The following is a 20,328-nucleotide window of genomic DNA, read 5'->3' as shown; positions in this document are numbered from 1 at the left end:
CTTTTTTTCCAGTTCAGGGAAATTGAATGGAGATGTGACTGGAAGATTGCCAGAGTTCTCTGTGCTGTGCATAGATGGTGGAAAGGTTGAGTTACTTGCCAGAGTCACACAGGCACTGTTTCTCAGGGCCCTGCATAGGTTAGAGAAGGGACCTGAACCCTGGTCTTGCTTTTTCCAAGATCAGCTGTCACTAACTATACATGATGATTTTTTTGATAAAGTGAGACCTGACAGTTAGGTATCCTGATACTCAATTCATCCCATCAGTGCACTGGGAAAATTCTGCTAATGTTGTCTATCATAGGTTGCTCTCTATTTGCCTTGCTTCTCCCCTCCACCATTTGCCTCTCTCCAAACTACAGTTTACTTGACCAAAGTTCTCCACATTCATTATAAATGGGGAAATGTCTGAGATAATTGCATAGGATATCTTCCTGATCACCCCAGAATTCTGCTTGCTGCTTATCACTTCCCCTGAAATCCCTGGCAGATATCCCTGCCCAACAAGTCTGGGTCTTCTTTAGACTGATGAATCATGTCTTGTCAGTAAGACCAAGATTTCTGGGTGTGTGTGTGGGGGAGAGATGGAAAAAAAAAGGAATTTAGGGCCCTCCCACCAAGCTCATACTTTGCTGGCAACAAGTCCAACATTCTCTCCACTGTTCTCCTAGGTGACACGTCACAATGGAGAGAATGTTGGTCTTGTTAGGAAAATGTGAGTTCCAATCTTCTCTTAGACATGTTATAGCTGTGTGACCTTGGGTAAGTCACTGAATTTCAGTTTACTCATCTGTATAATGGGAATAATATCAGCACCTACATCAAAGAATTGCTATGAAAATCAAATGACAATTATTTAGGAAAGTGCCTGGCACAGATAGGTGCTTAATAAATGTTTATTGATTGATCAGTCACATTGTAGTGCCCAGTCTTTTCTGTGTCCAGAATTATAGAATTTTAGAGTTGGAAGGAAATTCAGAGAAGGGAGATCAGAGATCTGTTTTTGAAGGGCTGTTACATAGAATAGGTATTAGACTTGTTCTCCTTGTCCACAAGGTATTTAGAATTAGAAGCAGCAACTGGAAGAGAAAAGACAATTTCAGCTCCACATTAGGCAAACTTTCATAACAAATAGAACCATCCAAAGTAGAATGGGATGCTCAGGAGGAAGTAGAATCATCCTTTTTAGACAGTTTTCATGGAAAGACTCCATGACTGCTAGTCTAGTATTTTAGTCAGACAATTCTTAAATAGTATTTTACTTTTTATAATTACATGTAAAGACAATTTTTAACATTCAAATAAAAAAAATTTTGAGTTCCAAATTTTCTCCTTTTCTACCTCCCTCTACTCACCCCCATTCCCTCTTGAAGATAGAAAATAAGTTCATATAGGTTTTATGTAAGTGTAATCATGTAAATATATTTCTATATTAGTCATATTGTGAAAGAAGAAAAAGACCAAAAGAAAAAAAAGTAACATTAAAAAAAGGAAAGTGAAAACAGTATGCTTTGATCTGTATTCAGATTCCACGATTTCTTTCTTTAGATGTGAATAGCATTTTCCAACATGAGTTTTTTTAATCCAGATAATTCTTATTCGAGGTTGCAATGGACTAAAGTATTGGTGTCAATAAGACCACTAAATCACATGCAAGAATCACTGCAGGTTGCATATGAACTTGGAAAAGCACATTAACATTATGTTTTGATGTATTTTTATTTATTTTGCTAAATATCTGTCCATTGCATTTTACTCTTTTTCAGGTTTTTGGGGGAGTGTTGTGATGTGGGGAGTGTCTGACACTTCTGGACTAAGACAGCTCCTGAATTTCCTTTCCATTGAAATTCTATAATTGAGCCAGCATCCTGCCCAAGATTGGAAAAAATGATAACTATTCTAAGATTTGTGAAGCATTTTATACATATCATCTCATTTGAGCCAAACCAACTCTTTGAGATAGGAGCTACAGATATTATCTCCATTTAAAAATTAGGAAACTGAGGCTCAGATATTCCTGATTATAAATCTACCATTCATCCTCTCCATTTTTCCATGCTGTCCCTAAGAAATCTCCTTGATAAAATAACCTATAAGTCATATTGTAGAGCTTTTGTTTGCAAGCCCCTGGTCTCACTATATCACAAAGTAGCTCATGCCACTTTTGGAGAGATTAATTGTTCATCAGACATGGCAATCTCTTTGAAGTGTGTCCCAGATTGCTTACTCCTGTCCTTTAGATCATAATTTTAAAATCAGAAGCATCTTGATAGGCCAACCTCTAATTTTACAGATGAGAAAATAGACCCATGGAGGGAAATGACCTATCTAAGGTCAAGCAAATAACAGATATAGAATTCAAACTTTGATTGTCAGGGGCAGCTGTATGGCATAGTGGATAGAGCACAGGCCCAGGATTCAGAAGGACCTGAGTTCAAATTTGGCCTCAGACACTTGATAATTACCTAGCTGTGTGATCTTGGGCAAGTCACTTAACCCCATTGCCTTGCAAACAAAAACAAAAACAAACTTAGCTTGTCTAACTCCTAACCCAATGCTCTTTCCATCACAGTGTCACTCTTCTGGAATCAGAATGGAAGGTTAGCAGCCCAGAATCTTCTAGTCACATCCTACTAATTTGAGTCATTCTGGGAAATGAAAAAGCATGCTCCCTTAAAATTCTAATATTCCCTGGGAAAGTTAAGCTAATAGAAAGCTGACTTTAGGATCAGAAAGATCTGAGGTCAAGTTCAATGACCTATGCTGGCTAGGTCACCCTGGGCAATTTTATTTAACCCCTAAGTGACCCCCTCAATCCCCCCAACAATACATAATTCAAAGTTGCAAAGCAGATGCAATGCACCTAACCTGTACTGGTAGAGGGAGTTCCTTGTTGGGAGTTCCAGATGAACTCCATAGATCAGGTCTTCAACATAGAACAGCTTTGAGAAGGTCAGGAATTGAGGTGGGGTGAAGAGTCCCTAGTCAAAGGCCATTGACCATGTGGGATTCTAGGTTCTTCTGGACACTAGGAATAATAGATCTAGGCCCAAATAATTACTGACCAGACACTAACAACAAAAAATCAATTAAGAGACTTGGGAAGGTTCCACTATCTAAAATTCAGTACAGTGGATAGGGTGCTGGACTTGGAGTAAGGAAGACCTGAGTACTAATACAACTTCAGACACCTACTAGATATGTGACCTTGAGCAAGTCACTTAACTTCTCAGTTCCCTTGTATGTAAAATGGTGATAATAAAAGAATCTGTCTCTCAGGGTTGTAGTGAGTATATAATGAGGTGACATTTATAAAGCATTGTGTAAATACTATTATGGCTGGATAATTTTTCTTAGAGAATTGGCAACTACCACTGACCTAATTTCCAAATTCTTTCCTGGTATATTTAAGAACTCAGAATACATTCTTTATAAATATCATTTCATTTGAACTTAATATCAGCTTCATTTTATCTATGTTATCTCCATTTTGCAAAAGATGGAATTGGGGCTCAGAGAGATTAAGTTATTTATCCATAGTGAAAAAATCAGACTCTGTAAGTTTGTCTTTCCAGGTCCTCTGAGTGAGAATCCTGAATCTGGGAACAGGAAATATGAATTTATTAGGTACCTATTGTGTGTTCTAAGTACTTTACAAATATCTCATTTGATGCCTATAGCAACCCTAATGAGGTAGGTGCTGCTGTTATCTTCATTTTACAATTGGGGGAAACTAAGACAAAAGTTAAGTGCCTTTTCCATGATCACTCTGGTAGAAAGTGTCTGAATCAGGTTTTCCTGATTCCAGGCCAGCTCTCTATCTGATGTATTATCTACTTTCCTCAGGACCAAATTACTGAGACAGGGATACTTGGATCCCTGAAAGGCTAGGTTTCTTCCCTTCCTATCTCCTGGCAATTCTTTCAGAAAAGTAATATTATTACATGTTGTCTAGAAAGGTAAGGAAAATCTATAGAAATGCAGAGAAGTGGTTGTGTGTTTTGAGTAGAAGTAAGGGTAGAATAAAAAATGATCTGGGAGTCAGTAATTGACATTTCCTCGTCCTTAACTCAGAAAGTGCCTAGGATGGATTGTAGTGTAATGGGAAGTGTAAAGAATTCCCTATACACCCATGTTTTCTCTAAGCTTCAGTCATTCTCAGACAAGAACTGACAGGATAGGTGAAGTTATGAGGACATATGAGGCCAAACAAACCTGGGAAATGCTGAAGAGAACAAAACTGGGATTCATATATTAAAAAAAACAAATTTCTGATAATGTAAGGAATATTATAATAATGGGAGAGTAAGCAACAATTTCTCATCTACCCTAAGGCTAGAAAATTTTGCTGCTATCCCAGCAGAAGGAATAAAGTTAGATAGCAGGAGGAAATTCCTGACAGAAAAGGCTGAGGGTCATAGTACAAGGGACTGAGGAAAGTCATTAAATCTTTTCTATTTGAAAAAATCTTCATTAGGAAGAATTGGCAGAGGGCAGAGGGAGATTAGAGGAGATGGAATCCAAAGTATATGGAGCAAGACAAATCAATGATGTGAATTCTATAGGGGTACAGGGAGGAGTGATATGACTTTTAGAATGAGAGCAGGCCCTGAAGTTGGAAGGTCTTGCCCTTACTGAAACTTCGAGATGATGCAGAGAAATGTGAAATGGTGAGGTAAGTTCAGTGCCTTTATTGATCGCTCTGGGTTCAGATGTGTTAGATGCTCATGGAGACCCATAATGGGGGCAAACAGCCAAATCTAGTGCTGAACTCTTCGGATGGATTGCAGCTGGTTGGTATGGGCCTGGGTACCAAACTCGCTGTATTTTCGAAATTCTCCATTATGTCGGTCCTGCTCCAATACATACTGGTAGCCCCGGAATCCAGGATATTGGTAGCCCACCCACCTAGGCACATGGACAGAAGGGAGTGGGTCATAATGGGTCTTTGGCATGTTCCTCCAAATCATCTCTGCTGGGCATCTCTGGATAGCACATTTCCCTCCCATGTGGGAGCATCATCCTTACTAATCTCAGTTCTATGTTCTCCCTGTCCTCCCTGTCCTCCCTGCCCAGTTTCCTGATTCCAAGTACTACATCTCTTCATCACTTCTCTAATTCTTCTCTGACCTCCCTCTCCCTTTTTAGTTCTTTATCTCCTTGATCTTTGTTTTCCTTCACTAACCACTGGTCCCATTTTCCTCATTCCCCCTTTCCTATCATACTTTCATAGGTCTCATATCTCAAATTCATTTCTTGTTGCCCTGCCAATTGCCCTGCCTCTTTCTCCATCCATTTGTCATCTTCTGCTTTCCACCAACCCCTTCCATTCAGTTCCCCATTCCACTCCCCAGCACTCACGCTCCTGAGGTGACTTTGAGGGAGCCCACATCTTTGCTGGCCCAGCCCATGGCAGGCAGGGATGGATAGTCATCACTCAACTCAAACTTGCAGCCCTGGAAGTTTTCACCCTCATAAAGGGTCACTCGGCTGTCACTGTGATTCTGAGAGCCCAAAGAGGAAGAGGGAGGGAGGTTTAGGAGTCAGAGGTCTATTTTACTCACCTCAGAAAGGTGACTCTAACCCCCCCCCCCACCATGTCAAGCAAACAAACCCATACATAAACATTTACACTTTCACTTCTCTCCTTCAACCCATATACCCAGGGAATAATGAGAGGGGTCCAGTATTTCCTGATACATTTCAAATCTCCAGGACAAGATAGACACCTTGGTCTCTTATCTGGACTTTTCTTCCAGGGACTTTAAGAGAGGAGGTGCTCGTAAAAGACTAACAAGCATATCTGAGTTTCAAAGGACTTCCCCAATTTCTCTACCCATATTGATAAAACTATATTCTCCAAATCTCTCAGGTGCTTCTTCTCTCTCACTCTTCACAGCTATTCAACAGACAAGTTCTGATTTTTTTTCTGAGATATTACTGGAATGCAGCTCTCTCCTTTACCTTCAATTTGCCAAGTCCTTAGTTCAGTTTCTCTCCTCTCCTCCAGACTATCATAACAGCCCCTTACTTAATCTTCCTGCCTCCTGCCTTCCAAGTCTCACATTCTCCTTCCAATGTCATGAGACACTCTTCCTCTCAAAAAACTTAGGTGGTTCCCATTGTTTACTGAATGAAGCATAAATTCTGACTCTGCAATTCAAGGCTCTTCACAATAATGATCATAATAATCATCACCATTTATATAGTACCTTAAGATATATAAAATAGTTTCTAAATATTGTCTCACTGTTCAACCTTATCTCAAACTGCTCTTTTTCAGTTAAGTATGACCAGGCTAGAGGAGGCTTTTCTCAGTCCTTCATTTCCAGACCATAGTTTCCATTCTGCTCATCTTTGTTCATTTATGCCTTTTTACATGCCTAGGATTGACTGATACCATTCCATCTTTGTTTGTTGAAGCCCCTTTTCCTTTCAAGGCCCAAATTGGATTCTACCTCCTTCATAAAACCTTCCCTGGGCTTTAAGTGAAAGTGATTTCACCCTCCTCAAATTTTGAATAGTACTTTGCTTGGATGTCTCTTTTGCATTCATCTAATTCTATCTCCTATAATAGTTATTTGTCTTTTTAAATGTTATTTTATTTTATTTTCTCCAATTACATGCAAAGATATTTTTCAGCATTCATCTTTTTGTAAGGTTTTGAGTTCCACATTTTCAACCTCCCTCCCTCCCCTTCCTCCCACATATAGATTATATATGTACAATCGTGTTTAACATAATTCCATATATAATAGTTATTTGTATATTTGTACTCCCTCAAGTAGAGAGAAAGTTTCTTAAGATCTTAAAGTCTGTGGTTTCATCTCTAGTGAGCTACATCTAGCATAGTGTTTTACATGCAAAAGATGACTTCAAATGCAAATGAGGAAACTAAGGCTTGGATAGCTGGGGTAACTCAACAGGAATGAATTACATCCTCCTGGTAAAGGAGAAAGAGCCCAGAATTTCAAGTCGGAAGATGAGTTCAAAACCTAGCTGCTAACTGTGGGATCTTGAGCACTTTGCCCACCTTTCTCAGTTTCTTCATTGGGAAAATGTGGGCACTGTACAAAATGGTCTCTAGGATTTCTTCCCACTTTAGAAAGTCTGCTCCCATTTTAGAGTTCTTCCCTGTCCCTGTTGAATTGACTTCTCATGTTTAGAGGAAGGAAGCCATAAGAGATTGATCGTTTGGACTATCAGCACCTACTTTGTTTTTCCTCTCTGTCTCCCCCCCCCCCCCTCCAATTTCACAATGTTATATTTGTTCATTTTTACATATTAGCATAGAAATTCAACAAATTGGCCTCTTGGTAATTGTCATTTGACTCCAATTCTAAACCTGTTCACTAATCCTCATCCACCACCACAGACATTCTAACCCTGATTTTCACTACGCCTCTAATTTACATTGGACCTTATTTTGCCCTTCCCGGAAAGTGAGCCCAATCTACAGCATGCGGCCCTCCCCACCGGTCAGTCAGAAGGACCCTAGGTCGTTCTGTTTAGAGCCTCGGGGGCAGATGGAGCCTTAGGATGCAGGGAGCAGAATGGCTGTGGGGGTTCAGTAGGGAGGGGTAGCTCTATTAGGTTCTTAGAGTTGCAGCTCTAGGGCAGCTTCGGTAGAGTAGGGGTTTCGGGGGCCAAGACTCACAGCGCAGAGCAGGGGTCGGAAGGAGAGAAGCTGGTCGGTTCGATAGCTGCTACTGCCGCTCCATGCAGGAGATCGAGGATAGTCGCCCTTCTCCAGGATGAACTGCTGGCCCTGGAAATCCGGGTACTCGAAACCCACCCATCTGGGAGAGGATGTGGGGGAGGAGTTGCTATTCTCCCCAGTACCACCACCCCGTCGCCTCCCGTAGAGCAGAGAGCTTGGCAGGACCCAGACCCTCTCCCTCTTTTGGAGGGCTGAGCTTGATCAGGACAAATTGGAGGCCCTACCAGGAGTGGGTCCCACTGCGCTCCTTTTCCAATAGACCTTTGGGAGAAGGAAACGGACACATCTCTGGGTCCTAAGGGTCTAGGCGTTAAGGGTTGGGATTTGGGAGCTTTAGGATCTCGGAGTTTGGGACTTGGGTAAGTGGTTGGAGGTCGAGGTAATCAGGGTTTTGGGGGGGAGGGGGTGGCTGGGAGGATGAAGAGTGGGGTGACTCACGCTCCACTTTCCACCTTGACAGAGCGCACCCTACGAAAGCCGCTAAGCTCTCGGATGCTGGAACAATCGCTCATCAGCTCACAGCGGCGGCCCTGGAAATTCTCTTCCTCCCAGAGAGTGAGGCGGGCTGGGCTGGAGCCCTGGGCCAGGGGGCCGCTCATGCTACCTGCAAGGACGTGGACAGAGGCCTTGTCTTGGTTAGGGCTCAGCTCCCAGGCGCTCGGCGCTGTCCAGCTCAGATTCAGGAGGTGGCATCCGGAGCCTCAAGGAGCTTCTCTGGACCGCGGATACATCTACTCCCAACGACTCCTGTAACTTCCCAGACTAGCAATTCTCCCGGGCTGTGCTTCCTTCCCGGGACCCAGCCCCCAAAGGGTCGGGAAGGAGACAGCAGCCACTGAGGGAAGGTCTTAGGGTTTGGGGAGTTAGGGGCCAAGGAAATTGAGGGTGGGGAAGCTAAGGGGGTAGCAGAGGAAGACGGACTGGTTTTATTTCTCTCTCATTTTCATTGCCTTTCCCAGTCCCTGATTTCTCTTCGGATTCTCGTCTCCCAGCCCTAAGCTCTTTATCCCTTGGATGCCCACTACTCACAGAGTGGACTCTGGCAGCTCTGGGACTGTGGACAAGTTGGGTGCTGGACCGTGGGAGGCTGATTTTGGGAAAGAACCTTTATAGTCCCTACTCTATGGCCCCCAGGCCCTGCTGAAACGATTGAGCTGAATCAGCAGGCAGGCTGATGTCTAGTCCTGTTAGTCGCCCCAGGAAACAAGAAGCTATTCCGGCCTTCCAGTTCTGGCCCTGCTGCCACCCACTCCTAACCCCCAACCCCTCAGCAGAATAGAAAATGCTGAGCCACCTGCCCAGACACAATAGCTAGAAGCTGACACTGTGGTTCTTTTCTTCCTAAACAGTGGAGATGGAGATAGGGGCAGCCAGAGGTCATCTTGATCAACCCCAGCCTCCTAACACAACTCACAACCTCTCGTCCAGGGCAGAAAAACATGCTGAAAGATACTTGTTATTCCTTCCCTACATTCTCAATTCTCATTCTCTCTCTCTCTCTCTCTCTCTCTCTCTCTCTCTCTCTCTCTCTCTCTCTCTCTGTCTCTGTTTATCTGTCTCTGTCACACGTGCGCGCACACACACACACACACACACACACACACACACAGAGATAGAAAGCTGCATCCAAGATTGGTTTCTCAGCCTATTCCTCTTTGCTTTCTATCCAAGACTGGTTATTCAGCCTATTCTTCCTTTGCTTTCTCTTCTCCAAAGCATCTCAAGGTGGATCTTCTCCTAGTTTCAACTTCAAGGGCCTTGGCTTCTCATTGCCATTTTCTGCAGTGTTCCAGTAAGGGTCAGGGGGTCAGTTGCTTGGTATGAAGAGTCCCTTCCTGTCTTACTCGGGAAGGTTTGAAAAGGATACTTGGGAGGTCTGTCTGGGTTTTTAATGTGATGGTTGGAGGGAGTGTAATGCTTTGTAATCCTGAAAAGCAGGTGGTTTGGAGAGACACCTGACTGCTTGCCCAGGACGTTGAATAGAGTTAGAAAGAAAAGAAAGGACTGAGGAGTCTGAAGGCAAATAATTGAGGGATCAACTAAAGCCTTGCAGGGATTTAAGTTAGGACTAATTTAAGAATTAGGCCAATAGGATGTGGTGCAGAGTATTAAGCCAGGAATCAAGAAACCTGGGTTCTATTATTAGATATTATTGCCTTCCATTAACTCATGCAAAACCAAATCACTTTGCTTTGATGGAGCTCAGTTTCCTTAATTGTTAAAGGGGGTCCTTTTAACATCTCTGAAATTTCTACTTCTAACAAACCTTGAATCTGTAAGGGGACATGCCTAAGACCAACAGATTGAAATTATAGGGAGGAAGATTTCATTTTTGTGTGAGAAATAATGCTGTTATTGAGAATAAAAAGAAATTTACATGATAATATTATTATATATTTAAAAGAATAGCAAGTTATAAATAATAAATTTGCAGTTTCATGTGCAAACATCTTTTTTTTTATTATATTATGTTTGTTTTATTCCACATACTAAGAAACTAACTTAAAAAAGAAAGGCTGGGAACCCTCCATCTCTAAAGGTTTTCAAGCAGAAGTTCTACGACTATTTAGAGTTTATGAAAACCAACTTGGTTCAAGTACATCTACTTAAAAAAAACTCATTTTTCTGTTGCCTAAGTATACTGTTACTAGCTCCTCCCCTTCCCTCAAATTGTATACATCTGTGCCTGAAAATGCTGTCCAGTGACTCTTAGGTAATCTTTAAGTTTATGTGCTTTCTCAATGTGTATGATTGGAAGTCTAAATTCAAACAATGGGGAAATATCCAGACTTTGATGATATCCTGACCTCATGAGTTCTTAAAGCTTTCTCTTCCAACATTAGAAAATGTTTTGATTTATTGAATATGTGGGATCCTCAGAAAGGAAGTTATTCCTAGATGAGCAACCTTACTTTTTTAAACAAATGTGAGATTTTATTCTTTGATATGTTAAGGAACTTCAAGCACTGCTTTTTACCCTGCCAATGCACCATTGAGACCTCTGGGGCTTTCCACTGACCTTACAGCCAAACTCTTCAATATTTGTTATCTTCCATGGTTAGTCGTTTGAAAGCAAGAACGATTTAAATTTTCTGTTTGCACTTCCACAGATTATCAGAGTACTTGTCACTTAAATGTTTTTCCATTCCACTAAATAAGTCATAAAGAGAATTCTTGTTTAGGAAAGAGATTGGATAATAATACCTCTAAAATGTATCCCAATCTAGATTTTATGAATTTATGATTTATGGCCTAAAGTTGTATAACATTTTAAATCTTTAATTCATTTTTAATAAACATAAATCAGTTTTTCCCTTTCCTTTCCTCCCTCCCCCAATTGAAAAAAACAAAAACAAAACCCTCTTAAAAATATGCAGTCAGGCAAATTGAATTCTTAACACTGGACATGTCAAAAAATGTTTCATTTTTCACATTCAGAATTTCTACATTTAGATAACATATGCTATTTTTTTAGGTTGTTTTTTTTTGGAAGGCAATGAGGTTAAGTGGCTTGCCAAAGGCCATGTGGCTAGGTAATTATTAAGTGTCTGAGGCCTGATTTGAACTCAGGTACTTCGGACTCCAGGGCCTGTGCTCTATCCACTACAACATCTAGCTGCCCCTACATATGCCATTCTTAATCATCTAGGATTATACATAAAATTCACTTATCATTTACTATTACAGCTTTCTGATTATGTCATATCCTCTAACTAGACTACAAACTCTATGAGGGCAAAGGCAGAGGAATTTACACTTCATTTCTTCCCTTCCCTTTTCACAGAAGATTATTAATAATTTTTTAGTTAGATTTAGTTGCAATACTATATATTACTGTTCTTCCAACTTTTTCTCCCTGTTCTTGTAAAGTCTGCTTATTTCACAATCTGTTGGATTGTTTACCAGTTTTCTGAGATTAGAGGGAGACTTATGAAATTAACTAGGGAGATTTGATGGGGGACAAGTGGTGTTTCCACACTCATTTTTCTGTTGCTAGTTATTGGCAGATCTAGGGAAAACCTGTCTTTGTTCTCTTTGACTTTTATTCATACCACAGTGCATAGTCAGAAGACTCATCTTCCTCAATTCAAATATGACCTCAGATAGTTATTAACTGTGTGATCCTGGACAAGTTATTTAACTCTGCCTCACTTTCCTCATCTATAAAATGAGACAGAAAAGTAAATGGCAAATCTCTGCATTACCTTAGTCAAAAAAAGCTAAATGGAGCCACAACAATAACAACACATACATTCAAACATGTGTACATGTATACTCACCCATTACATTCTGTCTTGTGACTTAAAACTTGTGCTATAGTTATTAAGAATTTATAGGGGGCAGCCAGGTGGCACAGTGGATAGACCACTGGCCCTGGAGTCAGGAGTACCTGAGTTCAAATCCGGCCTCAGACACTTAATAATTACCTAGCTGTGTGGCCTTGGGCAAGTCACTTAACCTCATTGCCTTGCAAAAACCTAAAAAAAAGAATTTATAGGGGGAGCTAGGTGGTACAGTGGATAAATCAGCAGCCCTGGATTCAGGAGGACCTGAGTTCAAATCCAGCTTAAGACATCTAACACTAGCTGTGTGACCTTTGGGAAAGTCACTTAAGCCTGACTGCCTTGCCAAACAAACAAAAAAGAATTTATTATATCTCTGTGCTACTTTAGGATTTACGAAGGTAAGTATATGAAAGTGCCTTGTGAGTTACTATTTTTATTCTGCAGATGAAGAAATTTTTATTCTGCTGATGAAGAAATTAAATCAGAGAGAAGAGCAAGACAGGCCTGAACTGGGAAGAGAGTCATGAGTAAGACCAGGCTAAGATCTAGACTCAGTCATTTAGTCCATTCAATTTGATTATATTCCATCCAAGCCAATCCAAATTTGTGCAAGGCATTGTAGCTACAAAGACAAAAATCAAATGCCCTTTCCTTGAGGAGATGACATTCTACTAGGAGAAACAATTTATATATAATGCAAATGATGTGCTGGTAAATGTTTAATAATGAGCCTTGGAAAAATATACACATGGCACACTTTTCAGTTTAATCTGTATTATTACCATTTTCTTCATAACTTTATGTCTGGACAAACCACAATAAATCCAGCCTTGATAGTACCATTTGCTAATTTACAATATGTAAATGATTACATGAAAAATGAACAATCTTCTAGTGAACTAGTTTGTACTTATGCCCTACAAGTAAATTCAAAACATATTAAAAGTAAACACAAAACAATTAGATGGAGGGGGGAATGGGACATACTAACTACTGAGGAGATCAGAAAGGGCCTCATGTAGGAGTTGACTCTAGAGTTGAGCCTCCAAGAACTAAGGACTCTGAGAGGCAGTCATTCAACAGAAGTCTAGAAAAGTGTAAATTAGGGGCAGAGCACTCTGCTAAGAAAGGAAATACAGATTTTAGATAAGACTTCCCTCACCTCCCCTCACAGAGCACACAACTCTATCAAGGAATTGAATCACAAGCCTTGGTAAACCATTTAATGCAATATTATTATTGCACGTATTAATGTTGCTGTAAAAACAACTGAAAAGTGCTCTGGAGAAATGCAAAGTGCTTTATGATGATTCAGTCTGTTACCAATGGTGGTGAGGTGAGAATTCTGCCTCTTAGTTGTAGTTTAGTAATTCAGTGTCTAAGATATATGGCACAAAGAGGAGGGAAAGTTTTATTTCTGTTTGCATGAGTGAAGATATGATGGGGAGGGAGATGATAGTAGAAAATAGGAACCAAATTCAAAACTGCAGTAATCCCATATTTAACCACTAGAGGGAGTGTAAGTGACACACTAGATGGAAATCTGTCCCTCCGAAGATCAGAGAATGCAAAGGGTTGTGTCAGCCGATAGGCAACAGTAGTGTGGGACTCAAAATTACCTGCATCTGTGTTGTCTCTGTTACCACGAAGGTCAGTGGCTTGTGCTAGGCTGTATTTTGGTTGTGTCTGGGACAGAGGGGATTTTATATCTATAATTATGCCTGGAGAGGATGTTCATGAGCTAAAGCTACACCAATTAGAACCAATCATGGATCTAGAGATGGAAAGGACCTCAGAGGCCTTTCTCACCCACATAGTTCATTTTAGAGATGGAGATAGCGAAGCCAGGAAGGGTGTGACTCAGGGAAATGTCAGAGGCTTGCTTTGAATTTAGGTGCTCTGATTGCATGGCTTCTCCACATAGGTACTCTCTGTACCCAAGTTGGGGGGGAAGGAGAATCAGAATTATGCATTGTTCTTTCTCCTCTAAGCACTTCTGTTGATTTTCTCAGGTGCAACCTATGATTATTCCCCTTAACTAGAAGCAATTCCTTCCTCTTTTAAGTGCTCACTGTCTACTTTGTTTGACTTCTAATGCACACAATGATGACATTCTGCCTTCTGTCCTAAAACTTGTGCCAGAGTAATTAAGAATGGCTGACATCTCTATGCTACTTCCCCCTGGGGGAAGTGCTACAGATTTGATCTCCATTTTCCAGATGGAGCAATGGCAAAATGGTTTGCAATTCATGGTTGGACAGCTGCCAAGGACTGGAGGGATATGAATCCAGGTCTTTCCTAATGCTAAGTACAACACTCTTTCAACCACACAGAGCTACCTCATTATAGGATACTTCAGTGTCAGACTTCAATATGCCCCAGTCACAACAGTGCCTTACACAAGGCCAACTTTATGACAGAGACCTGGGTAGAGCCTGCCACAAGGCAACACCTCTGGGCCTAGTTTTCCATTACCGAAAACTACTAATTTCCAATATGGGCAAATACAAATGTTGACTTTGAATCCTACCATCAACATTATCATCACTGCACTATGTGCAATGATGATAATGTTGATGGTTAGATCTCACTTACTCCTGAGACCTCAATCTCTTATTTGTTTTCTTCAGTAGAAATTAGTATGTTCATATGACCTCATATTCTCTCAATTTCAATTGATTCCATGATTCTAAATACCCAATTATCCAAGAAATCATTCCCATCCTTCTACAAAGCCCCCCTTCCATATCTGCCCATCCCTTCCACTATGCTCTCTGGAACTCCTACTCTATATTTAACAAACTTCTTTTCATCCCTTACCCTCCTTGTCTGCTATCTTCTAACACTCACTGAGAACTGCCTCCTTCCAGATGACACTGCATCATTGGCTATAATTTCTTTTTTCCTTCCTCTCACTCCAACTCACTTGTCCCTATAAATAGGGGTGTCAGAATTCTCTGTGCTCCCCAATGCTATTTCCAAATTATCATACCACTGACCAGCTTCTCAACCCTGAGGCTTTCTCAAATCAAAATTTCTACCTAAACCAAATCTTTGTGGCTATTATCTAATGATTCCTTGTATCATCAACCTTTCTCAATGAATTTAGGGACCATGTCACAGTCTCCTTCTCCACTCTTCTAGCCTCAAACTAGAGGACTTCAACATCCATACTGATGTTCCTTCATATGTCCTTACTCCCTAGTTCCTCAAGCAAGTCAATTCACATGACTTGCTCCTTTACTTTACCTCAGTTTACACATAGGGATGTAATGCCTTTGATCATGATATCACCCACAAAGTTCCACTTCCTTGTTCAAGAATTCTGAAATCCTTCTAATTATAATTTTCTATCAACCTGTTCTCTCTTTCTGCCATATTATCCCCAAACTATTATTCCAGATCACCATGTCCTCCAATCCCTCTCTCCCTTGTTTTCCCAGATCATTGCATCTGCTTTAGCTATTCTTTACTCCCTTTTCAACCTTGAACCCTTAATGAACCAATTCAACTCTATACCACCCTCTACTCTCAAATCCCTTTATTGTATGGTTGATGCTCACATCTCCATAGAACCACAAAATTAAAGAATTAGAGAGTTGGAAGTGCCCTTGGTGGTCAATTCATACATGAAAGGAATTGACATTATAAAATACCCCACAATCAGTAGCCCAATCTCTGCTTAAAGAAGTCCAAGAAAGGGAAACCACCACTTCCCTACAATTAAGTCTAAATTTATCTCTTTTAAACTTCCATCCATTGCTTCTGGTTCTATCTTTTGGGCCAAACAGAAGAAGTCTAATACTTCATTTTTAAATATTTGAATCCACCTGTATACCTCCCTAGTCTTCTCTTCCCGAAAAAAGGAGGTTCAGTTCTTTTAACCAATTCTCTTAGTCTGGCTTTTCACCATCCTGTTTCCCTTCTCCTGGATATCAGTGTTTTATGTTTTTTTCTTTCTCATGGTTTCCTCCCCTTAGTTAAAATTCCTCTTTCACAACATGATTAATATGAAAATATCTTAAAACACAACTGTAAATATATAACTTATATCAGATGTTTACTGCCATGGTGGGGGTGGGAAGGAAGGGAGGGTGGTAGAGAAATGTGGAACTCAAAAGCTTTCAAAAGGTTGAATGTTGAAAACTATCTTCATATGTAATTGGAAAAATTTTAAAAATTAAAAATAAAAAGCACAACACTAGGCTCAGATCTTGGGGTACTGCACTGGAGGCCTCCTACCATATTGACATTGAACTATTAATAATTACCCTTTGAGTTCTTTCAACCAGTTCTAACTTTATTTTCTCTTCTTTCCTTAATATATTACTCTTATCCTTTCTTTCCATTCTTCTCATTAGATCAAGTATAACAAAACCACTCCCAGGTATTGTTTAATTAGACTATGTGCAATGATGATAATATTGATGATAGGATTCAAAGTCAACATTTGTATTTGCTCATATTGGAAATTAGTAGTTTATCCTTGTTTAGCCCTTCATGATTGTTTATGTTTACATTTTTATATTTCTTTTAATTCCTGTATTTGACCATCAATGTTTCTAGGTAGTTCTAGGCTTTTCATTTGAAATGCTTGAAATTTCTCTATTTCATTAAAGATCTATACATTCCCAACTAGGGCTATACTCAGTTTTGCTAGGTAAGCTACTCTTTGTGTAAGCCTTATCCTTTGGTTTCTAGAATATTGTATTCCAAACTGTCTACTTCTTTATTATGAGTAATTTTGCCAGTGTCTCCTTGGTCTTTGACATTTTTCTTTCTTGCAATTTTTTTTCTTTTTCTTTGACTTGGTTGCTCTAGATTTTTGACATAGTCTGACCATGCCATTCCACTCCCATCCCACCATCCCCATTCAACACACTCTAGCAACTTGCTATTTCCTCCCTTTTTTCCTCCTTCCCTCTTTTCCTCCCTCCCTCCCTCTTTCCTTCCTTCTGTTTTTTTTTTCAAATGAGGGAAGTGAGGACAAATATTAAATTCATGTCAAAATAAGTATCTTTTTAATTAGGGAGGGGGAGAATAAGACAATGTTTTACTCCTCATTCTCATGTACTCCACCTACACAACACTGACTCAATGTTGTCTCCACAGCATCTCTCTTAGATATCCCTTATTCTCCACTAGTCCAGTCCTTTATCACCTCTGGTCTGGATGTTGGAAATGATCTCCATTTGATCTCTCTGTCTCAAGTCTCTCTATGACAGTTCATCTTTCATATCATTTCCAAAATAATTTCCCTATGGTATAAGTCTTACCACATCACCACCCTCCTCCCCAATTCAACAAGTTTCAGTGACTCTTTTTGGTCTCAAAGATTAAATGGAAACTTCTCTAACTGGTATTCAAAGTTCTTCTCACTCTTTCTAGTTTCCACTCACATTGCTCCTCTTTTGGCATTCTTTGCTCCAGTTATACTGGTCTATTCACTTCTGAATATAGAACATGCCATCTCCAATCTGTTCTTTTTGTACTGGCAAAAAGTCTCCTATGCCTAGAACATTCTTCTCACCTTTCTTTCTTGGAATTCCTGTAATCCTTCAAATGCCATGTTCTGCATGAAACCTTTCCTGCTCCCTCCCCCAACCTTCCATAATCATCTTGTTTTCATTTTGTGTAGTTTATGGCTATATGGTTATACTTAGTCATGTACAGTGCTTCTATCATTAAAATGTTTGCTTCTTGAAGACAAGGACTTCTGTTTTTGAATGAATTTCACCAGCATTTAGAACTTTCTGCCACATATAATTAGTTAAGAAATGCTTACTGATTAATTGATCTACTACCATGACAGTGGATCTATACTTCTCCCTTGTTGGTGAGAAGGGGGGAGCAATGGATGGGAGATATTGCTTATAATGTTATATTTAGTTAATGTGTATTAGTTTTACTAAACTATTCTCTTCCCCCTATTCTCCCCTTACAAAAAATATTTGTTATAATGATGTCTAACTGAGAAGGGATAAAAAGAAATATATTGGAAAATTAAAATTAATTTCAAAAATGTATTGATAAAATAAAAAATGAGAGTGAATCACTTGTTCATTCATTCATTCTTCATTTATTCATTCACTCACTCATTATAAAAATAACAGACTTTAACTCATTTACCTCAACTTAACTGACAGTCCCTTCTCAAGCTCCCTACCAGCTGTATCCCTCATTTCCGCCCTCTCTGGTTACCTCCCCCAAAAGGAGGCAAATTGAATGAGTTCTCCTAGGGTAATGATCAGAAGCACAACTGGAACCTGGGCCATAGTAGCCGGATTCTTGGCTTTTTCCTGCTTGGGTGGTAAAGATGAAGTCTCCCGTCACTCTGAGGCTTCCTAGACCATTCCCTACATTATTCCTCATCTCAGCCCCTTCCCTAGTTCCTTTCGGCCCTTCAAGCTGCCCAGTTCCTGCTCATTCCTTCCCTACAAGTTAGGATGCCCAGCTCCCCTTACTTGGGTTTTGAGAGTGGAGTTTCCCAGGCTGCCCAATGCCTCCTAGACCATTCCCTCCAGTGTGCCATATTTCAGCCCTCTCCCCAGTTCCTTTCTCCCTGCCCCACCCCCCATCGCAGGCTGCCCAGCTCCTGCTTGATTCCTCCCAGGCAGCTGCTTCTGTTTGTTTTCTCAGGTCGGTTGTTCTGGGTGCTTCCTGCAGTGATGGACTCACAGGTGGCTTTGTTTGCTGGGCTCCCCACCCCCGCTCTTTCCCTCCCTGCCTCCTGCTCCCCCCCACCCCCAGCCATGATCTACCTCTATCCTGCTACTCCTCAGGATTAGAGAGGAGGGGTGAAAAAGGTAAACCTTTCCAATACCTAGGTTCTATCTGCATTGAGGGCCCATATATTCACACTGAGAGAGACAGAAACCACACAGAGATCATCACACAGATTCCCAGAGACAGACCCCTACCCCATCTTATATAAAGACAATGGTATCCCTCCATAAAGAGGTATCTAGTCCTTAAAGAGACCTTCAGAATCCATAAATCTTTCTCTCCCTCCCCTCTAGGCCTGTCAGATGCCATCTTACAGTTAAAGTCCATCCTACAGAACTATGTTCTGACCTCATTGGGTGACATATAGCTAGATTGGAGCAGCCTTCTATTAGTTTCCCCATCCCCCCCACACCCTTTCCCCTCATTTCACTGGGAAATTATCCTGGGGAAGATGTAAATTTCAGGAAAGTTTTCTCTTCCCCAACTCCCTAAACCTGGAGCTATGCCCAGATCCCTCTTCTTTCTGGACCCACCTGTCCCCTTGTTAATTCGATTTCTCCCTTCCCTCCCATTACCCCCCCCCCCAATTTTCTCACTGCCCTCCAGGCTCTGGTTAGGTTGCTTGGAACACGATGTAATTCTCTTTTCCTAGGGCTGAACCAGGCCTGGTTACCCAGGAGACAGAGATAACGGCCCAGGGACCAGGCTGTCTCTGGACAGCTGGGCCAGAGCTGGGGCCCAGACTGAGGGGTGCTACAAAACTCCTTATCCTGGGTTTAGTGATTTATTTTCCCTCTCTTCTCTCTCTCTTCTTTCCTCCAGATCAACCCTCAAGTCTCCAGGGACTGTCCATCTTTGTCCCCATCCCTACCTCAAGTCACTTGCTGGGGTCCCTCTCAGCCTGAACAACCTGCAGAGATCCCTCTACTGATAGCATGAACGATGAATCCTGTGAAGTGGTCAAGTTATTATAAATTACACTATCCAGAGTTATTACAATAGACTTGTGGGGATGGGTTCCAGTCCAATGAAGTATGCAATGAGAATGCAAATCATTTGAGCACCTAATAGGATTCATTATTCACATTAATTAGGACAGCATGTAATAATACAAACAACCTCATAATACTATGTTTCCAGTTCCCCAGTTCCAGGTTTAGGATAGGGAGATCGTGGTAGGACTGGCACTGTTTTCCCATCACTTGGGCATTGCCCTTTCCATTCATTCAATAAATATATATTAACTTCCTTTTCTGCCCAAGATTCTATGACAGACCTTGAGAATACTAAGACCAAAATAATACTGATTTTGACCTGAAGGAACTGTCATTCTACTGGGGGAGGGGGGGAGGGGGGAATTTACACAGCTAAGTACAATAAAGTAAGGAGTGATGGAGAAAGGGGATTAATCAGTACTCTAGGAATATCTGAAGAAGAAAACACTTTCAGCTAAGGGAAAAGAGGGGGATCCCAAACTGAATTTTGAAAAAAGGTCAGTATTCTGAAAGGCAAAAATAAAGAAGGCATACATTCTAGGCATGGAAGATAGCCAGTGAGAATCTAAGAGGAGAAAAACATAATGTTCTGGTTTGACTG

General features: G+C 40.8%; 1 protein-coding gene across 1 annotated transcript; it reads right to left on the bottom strand.

Annotated features, from left to right (window-relative positions):
* Window positions 1-4,760: 4,760 nt before the first annotated feature.
* CRYBA2 (crystallin beta A2) lies at window positions 4,761-8,804 on the bottom strand. Its single transcript, XM_074192557.1, has 5 exons — window positions 8,750-8,804; window positions 8,159-8,327; window positions 7,658-7,799; window positions 5,362-5,504; window positions 4,761-4,908 (listed from the first exon to the last, which is right to left on the bottom strand). Exons 2-5 carry the CDS (start codon window positions 8,317-8,319, stop codon window positions 4,761-4,763), a joined length of 594 nt encoding a protein of 197 aa, XP_074048658.1. The 5' UTR covers window positions 8,320-8,327; window positions 8,750-8,804.
* Window positions 8,805-20,328: the final 11,524 nt, after the last annotated feature.

Source organism: Macrotis lagotis, chromosome 6, assembly GCF_037893015.1.
Source record: "Macrotis lagotis isolate mMagLag1 chromosome 6, bilby.v1.9.chrom.fasta, whole genome shotgun sequence".
Lineage (NCBI taxonomy): Eukaryota > Metazoa > Chordata > Mammalia > Peramelemorphia > Peramelidae > Macrotis > Macrotis lagotis.
This window is presented reverse-complemented; position numbering and strand designations above follow the sequence as displayed.